Raw genomic sequence first — 12,150 nt, 5'->3', positions numbered from 1 at the left:
TATAGACCCCCTGCTATCTGCTTTTCTCTTTTATTATATATATATAAAATATACAGGGCTCCAGACTAACTTTTTTCACTAGGAACACTGTGGCCCCCAACTGAAAACTTTAGGGGCACAACCAGAAATGTTAGGAGCACACACTGTAAATCAACATGCTAACCAAATATTCACATTTGTACTAAATATCACTGTATTAGTAATAAATACTTTGATAATAGATTGAGGGATTACCACAATGTGCTGTTTCAAATTCAGTGTCACATTTGATTTTTTATTATACTTTTGAAGATGCAACATAGAGGGTAAACCGACAGCACCATCGCTGTCATGACCAACAAATATATTCACAGAATATAAACGAATTGTGCGCATGCTGTGTCATTGTTGTATGTTTCGTTCATGTTTAATCCATTCTTCCTTTGAAGGCCGAGCTGGCTTTTGAATTTGGTGAAGGGTAGTTCCTCTTTAGCAACAAAGTAGGCCGTGTTACATTTCAGCATCATTTCAGCCTCATCTGCGGTATTATTTACAGCCTCTTGTCTTCTAAAAGCAGCCGGCAGTGGGGTTGCTTTTTCATTTATTAACATGTCTTGGCATACTCTATGCCTGAGGCTAAGATTGTGTTTAACTAGAGTATTGTGTTTAAACTGCGAAGTGCCTGCACTGTCGGCAAACTTCGTGTTCCCCGCAGTTCTGGGGTAGTTTGTCTCCTTACTGTACCTCAACCAGCTGAATTCTCGCAGCCAGTCTTCCTGAAAAGTATGGGTTCGGACTTTTTTCGCCGCAGTAACCTCTCGCACATGTGCGACCAGATGTAAAATTCAGTCGCACCCTCTCAAATTTTGGTCGCAAAATGACCATTGGTCGCAGTCTGGAGCCCTGATTTTGTTTTTCTTTTATTGTATTCTATAAACTATGTTGGAATCAACAGACACTGGAATGGCAGCAAAACATGTGATCTCTTCATTTTTTCCGCCGCTGTATCGTTTATTTAACCAGATAAAAGTCTCATTGAGATTAAAATCTCTCTTTCAATAGCGACCTGGCCAAGAAAGCAGCATGAAAAACAACAAACACAAACAATACAGGCAAACAAATACAACTGTCGTAAAACACAAATGGAATGGTAAAATAGCCAGTCAGTATGAAAGAAACTGTTAAAAAGCATAACACATTATGCTAAGCTAATCAGCTGTTCCAAGCTTTAGCTAGCTGTTTATTGCACAGAAATGAGAGGGGTTTCAACTAAACCTCTGCAAGGTGTATTCCCAAACATTTTGTACTATTCCTTTGACCTTTACCGTTACCCATTTCAAATGCAGCGCTGGTCGCTGGATTGTGCATTGGAAGTGACACGAATACATAAACCATAAATCTTTTGAGATGTGAAGGTTAAAATAACCCCCAAAATGTTTTTTTTTCTGTGCACCTGGGCATGGATCACAGAGCGCCGCACTCTAATTGACATTTAGAGTCTCATTGGCACGCACTTTCAATTCAGCGCGGGGTAACATGCCTCAGCCACTAAACATCTGGCACATTTCCGACTCAGCGAGACACAGACAAAATCCTCATTTGGGGTAATTTCCTTCATTGGTCGGGCCTCTGTCCTCTGAGTATGGGTGAATCGAGGATAGCTGAGTTCTTAATGGTGTGTGGAGCCCCATGGATCCTCACGGCCATTCCAAAGCCCAGAGCGTGAATATTTAAAAACCCCGATATAAGACCTCAGAAGTCTCATCAAGGCTGCGCTGCAGATAGGGGACTCCACTTCGGCATACTCCCCCAGTGCCCTACGCGCCTCCCTGCCTTTCGATATCTCCAATGATGAACCCTCATGGGTACATTGTTTCTTAAGGGGCATGGTCCTCCCTGATATGGTTGAGTTTAGCCCATTAGCGGTGCAGAATGGCATTAATATCTGACATCGCTCATTGTAATGGTGTCATTTCTGAGCACGGTAAGGACAAGGGCGTTTGCTTGAATGTTTTAAAGTGCTAGCCCACGGGTACTGCAGATGTCCCTAAGAAGCCCACCCAATATTCACATCACCAGAGGCCTGCATTACGATTTTGATACAGTCAACTGTCAGGAAAAAGCTTTAAATATTCTTATTTTCTAATACTTGTCCTCTCACTGTTGATTTCTCCTCCGCTCGCTCTGTCTTAATCCCCCTCTTACTGCCTCCCTCCAGTTCTAATTGAGCTTTTTCCATCGGTTTTTCCTCTCTTCTCACTTCCAGTTTTTTTCTTTTTTGTCCTAGTCGTTGCTGTCTCTGGCAGTCTATCCATTGTTGTTCATTCCACTTTACTATATCTTCAGCCATGTGTGATAAAGTGATCACTGTAGATAGAAAGCTTATGTCTGAGCTGAGGCTGGATTTTCTTCCTCAAGCTTCAGCTCGACTAAGAAACGATTTAAGGACTTAGACCGTGATTTTGAGAGTCTTGGGGATGTCATTTACTCATTCTCTTGACCCAGCAAACAATTATAATGCCATGTCAGACTTTGTTGTTTATTCACCCTGTACCTGCAATACCTGACTTTAGATATTTTTTTATTTTATTCAACTATTCAAATATTAATACTGACAATTGATACAAGAAAACAAAGTGAGTTGTAACGGGATGGTAGAAAGCATAGCTGAAAAGGAAAAAAGCCCTCCCGTAAGTAACCCAATTTCAACGTCAAGGACCTAAAGATAGTAACTACAAACTAATAAAAGATAGATTTAATAAGATTGAGAAATAAAGATAGAAATATTTTATATAATAAACCACACATATTAAAGAGGCCTTCTTATTGCTTTTTGGGAGTTTTCCATTCCATGTAGTGTGTTTATATAGGTTTATGTACATGTAAATGGTTTGCAAAGGCTAAAATCCCAAAGTTCAGAGGGAGTTTCTCTCCCACTTCCCCACTAAGACGCCTCCATTTACTTCCATAAGATGGTACATCAATTCGAAACTCACACCTCTTTTGGCTAATGCTTGAACACATTGTTTGTGATAAGTGGCGGGACATGTTGACAGCGTTTGATCATTCACAATAGAATTGACAAGCTAACCAATCAGAGCAGACTGGGCTCTGGTTTCAGACAGACGGGTGAAAAGAGGTGCTGCAGCACAGGCAGTATGTCGAAATAAAAACTTTGTGGAACATTAAAGCATGGTAATATGTCACAGTAGAGGAATAAAATACAATATAGAAACCTGAAATGAGCATAATAGCCCCTTTAGCACCACCTTTATGACTTAAGAAAATCAAACGTATACAAAAGAAATAGAAATAAAATTAATATACATTTCAAGAAAGTTTCTAAGGTAGGATTTTAACAAAGGTGACATGATGTAGGAAGAAGCAGCATTTATGTCAATGCGAATGCAACTTGGAAAACGTATTTGCTCTTTATACTCCCAGTATATCTCAAGGCTTGAATATCACAGAAAGACAAACTGCAGCCTGCAGATACACATCAGTCCTCATTATCTCAAATGATTGCCCGTGTATCATTGCCTTAAACACACCCCCTTCTCCACTAGGCAGATGCAGTGTCAGCCAAGGAGCTGTGTGCGGCGCTGCGCATCAAGTTGGACAGGATGAAGGATGAGTGTGATAAGCTGGCAGCCCAGCTGAGCACAAAAGACGAGGCACATGCACTACTCCGCAGAAAGTACCAGCTACTCAAACAGGATCTGGACGACAAAGTAAGCCCCGCCTCCTGTGCTTTTTATATAATCTAATGACGTGAAACTTCCAATAAGTGAGTACTGGAAAGTTTGAGGTATTTGTGCTGATTCTAATTACTCGTGACAGATGAAGTCCAAGGACGCTGAAATGAAAGACATCTAAATGGTTCGACAAATTGTACAGACGTGAGTCATCCGCACCGGTTATAGCGCTGTCAATCATTTTTGACTTACATGGTCGTAGACATTTTGTCATAATCTGTTCAAACCCATCATTTTAATTTACATTTTTTAATGATAGACCGCATTTAATTGCATTTAATTTTAATTTATTATGTATTTTTTAAATAATTAATATACATACCACACAGGTTGATAGATATGCGTTTATAGGTGCATGGAGAGAATGTGCAGACACTGATGTGACCTCTGCGTTAAGTTTAAATAGAGTTGTTAACTTGAAACCCTTTTTGATATCATTTATATAGCGCACTTGGACTTTTTAAAGATAATGCAATAGAATTAACCATGTTCTTTTTTATATATTTATGAATGTCTACCATCAAGGACATTGCTTTCCTACCTTCCTTCTCGGCATTAAGATCTACTAGTATATCCGCTCGGGTCACGTGATCATACAGACTTAAGTATGGTTCAAAAGGTTAAGTGCTGCCAGATCAGCACTATTTAAGGGGATTTATCAATACGTCCTCAGGTGTTTTACAACTGCAGATCGAGTATTGAACCCCTATTCACTTCTCTGACAGGCCCCTGATAAGTTGTATGAGGCTCTTTTGGGATCCATGTATTGATTGTAAATCGGGTGAATAAAGAAAAAGTGGCTCTTATTAATATAACATGGAGCGGTTTATTATCCCAGAGACAGGATAATGATCCACGGTCCCTGGGTAGCACTGATCAGTTGGTTCCTGTGGCTCGGACTTATCGATCGCTGTGTCCTTGTGGGGACCCTGAAACTATTGACGGTGCAGGCTAGGGAAGGGAAACTTAACTAGGTTTGTTTGTGAAGGAGTACACTGAATGGCTGTCTGAGGCCCGGAGTTTATCTGCGTATAGAGTGGTGCAGTTGTTACACATTTTTGTAGGCTGACCCCGAAGTTAACATTGCAAGGGTTCGGCCCTGGCCGTGGCGCAACTGGCTGGGGCACCTGCACCATACACCGGCGACCCGGGTTCGATTCCCGACCCGTGGTCCTTTCCAGATCCCACCCCGACTCTCTCTCCCACTTTACTGTGTCCTATCCGATTAAAGGCAAAAAGCCCCCTAAAAATATCTTTTAAAAAAAACATTGCAAGGGTTTGCTCCATAAAATCAGATTTGACTATTGGATATTGGAATAATTGCAGAAAATAAGATCTGTAGCAAACACATGTTCATGATACTCAGCAGGATAGTCTCCAATAAGCAGTGGTAAAAAGCTAACGTAAGGCTAGCACAGAAGTACATCATGGTTTATTGACTTCACGTTGCTACCGCTAAGGTAAAGGCGGATTCACGTTTGGCGTGATGACTTTTAGAAGTGCCATTTAGTCAAACACTCCTTTTTTAAGCAGTCAAAAGCCCCAGTGGAGTATTTACTGAGATATTCTGTATTGTAGAAAAGAACCTAAAAATGTTGTTGACTTGTAACCACAGACCCTATTCCAGAAATCTTACCATAAACTCATTCCAAAAAAAAATTACGTTGAGACTAAGGAACCAAGAGGTGCTTAAATGCTAACTCTTTTCTGGCTTTAGGACTCTTTCCTGCACCACACTTGTAACGCTTTAATACAACATCTACTGAAGTTGATCGTCTAATCAGCAAACCTGGAATTTTCCAAGCCATCTCCAAAGAAATCAACTGCAAAACTTCTTTCTTGTAAGATTCAAATGACATAACGGTTGTTAATTTTCACCCACTATACCCCACTCGGCTCTCTCTCGTCTTTCACAGGTCAGGTCGGGTGAGCGGAGGCGTGCTTCAGAGTCGGAGCGTCTTAGGCTGGAGGAGAAAGTGTTGCGGATGGAAGCAGAGCAAGAGGCAGTCCTTACCTCCATGGGCGAGGAACTGGATGCAGCCTGGCGCAGCCTGGCTAGGAACGGTGAAGACAAACTACAGGTAATTTATTTGATTACGTTGTATTTATTATTAGCTTGAGTATGTTTAAAGCTGCATTTAGCTATTTCAGCCACTGCAGGGGCTTCAAAAGTACAATATTGACTCGCCGTTTAGCTCCAATAGTCCCAAAATTCCTGGGAAACAGTTGATTACTTCAGTATTTGTCAGGTCTTGCTAAGGTTAGTAAGAGCAAAGGGACTCCATTCAGTACCTGAGTGGCTGGAGAAGCAGGACAGTGGGGTAAATGCTGCATAGTGCTGCAGCTTGGTAATATTTGCAACTCTTTTACATGCAGTCATTTTATACAATGTCAAGGTCAAGTGTCATATGGCATTTCCATTATGTGGACAAGTACAATGTCTATTTTTGATTTGTAGGTTCAGCTCACACAGCCATATTTGTTTTAAGTGTTAAAGTTTATAACATAGCCCAGGGTTTTGTCTAAACCGGGTAACGCCTGCTTACTTCCGGGATGCGCCCTCATTACAAAATGCTCATTTTTCCCATCAAGTTTTTACTTTATGCTAGAAAACAACATTTTCGTCCGTCAAAAACGGTATATTTATTCCTAAAATATGAAACGCGTCAAATAGAGCCTCAGACAGCTTTGTATTTACAGAGTAATTACGGGATGGATGTCCGTTCAGTCTGTGGCAGGCTTCGGGCTTACACTGAAACTGGGATTTCTGAATTAGATCATTTCTTTTACTCTACTTTTTTGGGTGCAATATAAGACTCCGCAGCTTTAAGACATGAAGAAACTATTATTTCCCGCTTCGCTCTTATGCATTATTTTCACCTTAAAGTGGGCGGGGCCGTCATTTTTTTGCCCCAAGTGATGTTAGCGCACTCATGCTATATTTTTCTAGAGAAACCCTGTATCCCTTAGAATATTATAAATGTTATTTTTATAATGTAATCATTTGAAAATGATCTTTTCAATGTATCATTTGGTCTACAAAACACCAAAGAAAAGTACCATATTTTAACTCTTAAGGTCTTGTTTTGGTCAGACAAAACCCACAATTAAATGAACTAAAATTTAAATTCCTTAAAACCCCAACATTAAATTTAACAATCAACTTTGAATACTTTTGCTTGGAAAATGATGATAATCAATCTGAATAATCTTCTCAGCTCTGTATGACATGATGCATACTCCTCATCAAGGCGTACTTATCTCGGGAATACTGTATACTGCGATGAAGGCTGTATGGTGGCTTGTATTGAATCTGAAATTCTTCCATCTCTTTTTGATTGAAAGATGTTTGTTCCTTTAATAGCGTGAATATGTTAGAATCAGAGAGTAGAGATGCACTGATTGCAATTTCCATGTCGGTCATGGTTATGCAGGGTTTTCTTTCTGCATACTCTTATTGACAGCATACAAACATTGTTCTATACATTTCCTTTTGTGAAGAAATGAAGTTCACATTTTTTCTTCATATTTAAAAGTGACAGTACCTCCTTCTCTTTAAGGTTAATCCTCCACACTCTATTTTCTGTGAGTGGCTTTAAGGTACTGTCTGTGTTGCATTGTCCGTGACATAAAACCATCAGGTAGGTCAGTTTGATGTAAAACATTGGATATATGAGACTGATTGACGGCTGTGGCTCAGGAGGTAGCGCTGTTCGTAGCTCCAATCCGAAGGTCCTTTGGGAATCATATTTAAGGCTAAAAAGCCCTCTGTGGCAGGGGCCAACAGTATGTATGTGTACGTTAGACTCCCTCAGCACCTTGAATTGGAGTCCCTGCCATCATATGAATGTGTGTGAATGGGAGAAAGCTGGGTGTGTCTATATAAGTGCAGTCCTTTTACTGTTTGGCCCTGCATCTCTAGGTGACAGTTTTTTGTGGGGTGATTTATTTTGTATATGTTTCTGCGTGTATGAACTTGCCAAAGTGTACCATAGCATTTTGCTACATCAATGGAAGAAATGTAAAGCTATTTTGTTGGGTTCAATCAATTTTTATATAAAGATAAATCTGTTTCAATCACAGGGTGAGGTATGTTTTCCTACCCTCTGTGCTTTCAATTGCTCCTTAAACGCTCCTCCTGAAACACCTCCATTGGACTCCTTTGTTTGCTAACTTAGCTTAGTGGCATCCCCACATAACACTTATGCTTGTATTCGTTAGCGCTCCAACAGTTTGTACGTGATAGGCTGAGGGGCGGGACATCTCTTAAGCAGTTGACCAACCACAACAGAGCCGGGCAAAAGAAAAAGAAGACATACTCTATCAATCCCTCACAGGGAAATTTCTTTGTAACCTTACCAATCAAAGCAGGCTGCACTCTGGTTTCAGACAGAGGGTGAAAAGATGTGCTGCAGCACAGTCAGCATGAGAAAAATAAAGAGCTTTTTTAACGCTTGTAAACCTTTCAAAGAAGAGGAAAAAAATATGAAACCTGAGAATTTGCATCAAAAGGCAAAAAGCCATGTAAAAAGGTATCCTTATCTGATAGCTATTGTATTTTGTGGATTAATTATATGTTATATAATATGCATGACATCAAAGCTAGTTATGCACAGTAACGTTTCTACTTTCCTACTGAAAACACTAACGTTTTACACATATTGCCTACAGGAAATACCCACACACTAATAGACACATGGTTCACACTCTCTCCTCCCTACAAGCTCGAAGCTAGTTTTACTCGGCTACCCCAAGCTAATGAACCCAGCTTGCTCTTATCTGCTCATATAGATTTCACTATCTGGCCAGCAGTGCTGCAGCCAGACCTGCCAGCCAATGCCTCGCCTCATCTGTAATCTGTCGTGTTGGGAAGAAGTCAAACTCATGAGTGATTGGCCTAATGAGGGGAATCATTAACAGTTAAGGGGTATATTAGGTTTCAGTTTCCTCATGATACCTCTCTTCCTTCTCTTAAGAGGCACTAATGCAAGAAGTTGTAAGACAGTGTAGTGGAAGTTAATACTTAATAGAGCAGTATGCTGTCATATAGGCTTCGGTGATATGGCCAAAGTCTTCGTGCAATATATACAGTGGGGCAAAAAAGTATTTAGTCAGCCACCAATTGTGCAAGTTCTCCCATTTAAAAAGATGAGAGAGGCCTGTATTTTTTATCATAGGTATACCTCAACTATGAGAGACAGAATGAGAAAAAAAAATCCAGGAAATCACATTGTAGGATTTGTAATGAATTAATTGTTCAATTCCTCGGTAAAATAAGTATTTGGTCACCTACAAACAAGCAAGATTTCTGGCTCTCACAGACCTGTAACTTCTTCTTTAAGAGGCTCCTCTGTCCTCCACTCATTACCTGTATTAATGGCACCTTTTTGAACTCGTTATCAGTATAAAAGACACCTTTCCACAACCTCAAACAGTCATACTCCAAACTCCACTATGGCCAAGACCAAAGAGCTGTCAAAGGAGACCAGAGACAAAATTGTAGACCTGCACCAGGCTGGGAAAACTGAATCTGCAATAGGTAAGCAGCTTGGTGTGAAGAAATCAACTGTGGAGCAATTATTAGAAAATGGAAGACATACAAGACCACTGCTAATCTCCCTCGATCTGGGGCTCCATGCAAGATCTCACCCCGTGGGGTCAAAATGATCACAAGAACGGTGAGCAAAAATCCCAGAACCACACGGGGGGACCTAGTGAATGACCTGCAGAGAGCTGGGACCAAAGTAACAGAGGCTACCATCAGTAACACACTACGCCGCCAGGGACTTAAATCCTGCAGTTCCAGACGTGTCCCCCTGCTTAAGCCAGTACATGTCCAGGCCCGTCTGAAGTTTGCTAGAGGGCATTTGGATGATCCAGAAGAGGATTGGGAGAATGTCATATGGTCAGATGAAACCAAAATAGAACTTTTTGGTAAAAACTCAACTCGTCGTGTTTGGAGGAGAAAGAATGCAGAGTTGCATCCAAAGAACACCATACCTACTGTGAAGCATGGGGGTGGAAACATCATGCTTTGGGGCTGTTTTTCTGCAAAGGGACCAGGACGACTGATCCGTGTAAAGGAAAGAATGAATGGGGCCATGTATCGTGAGATTTTGAGTGAAAACCTCCTTCCATCAGCAAGGGCACTGAAGATGAAGCGTGGCTGGGTCTTTCAGCATGACGATGATCCCAAACACACCGCCAGGGCAACGAAGGAGTGGCTTCGTAAGAAGCATTTCAAGGTCCTGGAGTGGCCTAGCCAGTCTCCAGATCTCAACCCCATAGAAAATCTTTGGAGGGAGTTGAAAGTCCGTGTTGCCCAGTGACAGCCCCAAAACATCACTGCTTTAGAGGAGATCTGCATGGAGGAATGGGCCAAAATACCAGCAACAGTGTGTGAAAACCTTGTGAAGACTTACAGAAAACGTTTGACCTCTGTCATTGCCAACAAAGGGTATATAACAAAGTATTGAGATGAACTTTTGTTATTGACCAAATACTTATTTTCCACAATCATTAGAAAATAAATTCTTTAAAAATCCTACAATGTGATTTCCTGGATTTTTTTTCTCATTTTGTCTCTCATAGTTGAGGTATACCTATGATAAAAATTACAGGCCTCTCTCATCTTTTGAAATGGGAGAACTTGCACAATTGGTGGCTGACTAAATACTTTTTTGCCCCACTCTACATACCTTACAATATAGGTAACATTATATCACAGTTACAGTATGTATTACAATAGATTGTTCTGTTTATGCAATAAAGAAATGGTTTGAAACAAACATTCATTACTTCAGTGCGTTCAATTATTTTCTTTTGTCACATGATACATTGCTTGAGTTAAAAAACTAAAATACAGGAAAACTCAAATATTTGATCAGTAATTACATGTGGTGCACTCATTCACCTTCCTGTCAGAATGAATTGTAGTAACTCTGATTACTTTTTATTTCCAACTCTTTATATCTTTTAAAGTAATAAGATTCCATCAGACTCAGTGTTACTTTGTGTTTGATGCCATTGTTGCTAATTGCCATTGTTCAGGTCAAGATTTTAGTTGCCATACTTGCAGTGATTCCAGTTGGTCAATCCACCACTTGGCTTGAGGCTGAAATATCTTACCAATTATTGGATGGATTGTCATGTAATTTGGTACAGGCATTCATGGTTTTCAAATGAGTTCTACACATTTTTTTATTCATAAAACAAAATATCTTTACATCTACTAGACGATTTGGCTCAGCATGTGATCTAGGCAATTTCTCATTATGAGTTTGGAGTTCCCCTGACCTCAAATTGTAGAGCTTAATATTTGATACATTTTAATACAATTTGGTGCACACATTCTCTCTGTCAGAATGAATTGTAGTAACTTTGGTGACTTTTTATTTCCAATTCTCAATATCTTTCAAACTACTAAGATTCCATCAGACTCAGTGTTATTGTGTTTGGTGCCATTGTTGCTAAAAGGATCAAATAAGATGTTTATGTTAGCCTTATCTTTGTTAGCATGTTAGCTTGATGATGTACAAACTGAATCCTGAAGCTGTGCCCTCTTTCAAAATGTAAAGTTGACCATTCCTAAGAACAATATTTCAAGTGCCATTAGCTTTCCCACAAGTCTTCTTTTTCATCTACTCTTGTTGTGCAATGCAGGGCAAGGGCGTAAAGAGGTGGGGCCAATGGAACTTCGGGCACTTTACACCCTCTGTTTGAGTCAAGCCTGCCATTTTTTTGTTCTCTCAATCTTAATCATTCCTGTATTTTTAAGTTCTACCTGTGAGACAGGTCTTATTTTGTGATATGCATTATTAATGCAGATTTGTGCAGCAATTTGGAATTGAGTACATCTGAAACTTAGTTTCGCTCTGTATAGAGTAGAGCAGCGATGACATCTTTTGTAAGCTAACCCGGTAGTTCTCAAGGCAATGGGATTTTTCCTTTGGATACTGGTTTGTAGCAGAATATACACTCTGTGAATAACACATTTTGTCCTCATTTTAACACCACCTTGTAATTTATGATGCGTTAATGCCATTGCCAGAAGAAGCTAAGTTATTGCAGCTCATGTCGGCGTGATGACTTTAAAAGTTTATTCAGTCACTTGTTAGCAACATGTGTTTTTATGACACATAATCTCTGGATGATTTTATTGAGATATCAATTTGCATTTCTTTTCCAACTTTTCGGCATACCCTGCTGTCTCCACCACCGCAGACCTAACGCACTACCCACATGGAATGGACTTTTTTTGCCACCACCCTTGATTCGGTATGAATCCAGCTTTAGTCTGTAACATCTCCACCTTTTGCTTCTCTCTAAACTTTGCCATTGTTGCCATTTTCTCAGCAGTAGGTGAAGCAAACAAACTGTAATCAAAGACACACAGTAGTAGTCGCACTCTGAAATA

General features: G+C 40.1%; 1 protein-coding gene across 3 annotated transcripts in view; it reads left to right on the top strand.

The window, feature by feature from the left end:
* Positions 1 to 12,150, top strand: part of LOC134876442 (centrosomal protein of 128 kDa) — a 54,832-nt gene that overhangs the window by 21,109 nt on the left and 21,573 nt on the right. For all 3 annotated transcript variants that reach the window (XM_063901366.1, XM_063901365.1, XM_063901364.1), the window contains 2 exons: positions 3,546 to 3,710; positions 5,651 to 5,815. In XM_063901366.1, coding sequence (XP_063757436.1) covers positions 3,546 to 3,710; positions 5,651 to 5,815 — 330 coding nt within the window. The remainder of the gene's footprint in view (positions 1 to 3,545; positions 3,711 to 5,650; positions 5,816 to 12,150) is intronic.

The sequence above is a fragment of the Eleginops maclovinus genome, chromosome 15 (assembly GCF_036324505.1).
Source record: "Eleginops maclovinus isolate JMC-PN-2008 ecotype Puerto Natales chromosome 15, JC_Emac_rtc_rv5, whole genome shotgun sequence".
Lineage (NCBI taxonomy): Eukaryota > Metazoa > Chordata > Actinopteri > Perciformes > Eleginopidae > Eleginops > Eleginops maclovinus.
The sequence above is the reverse complement of the archived record's forward strand: the minus strand, read 5'-3'. Positions and strand labels throughout refer to the sequence as shown.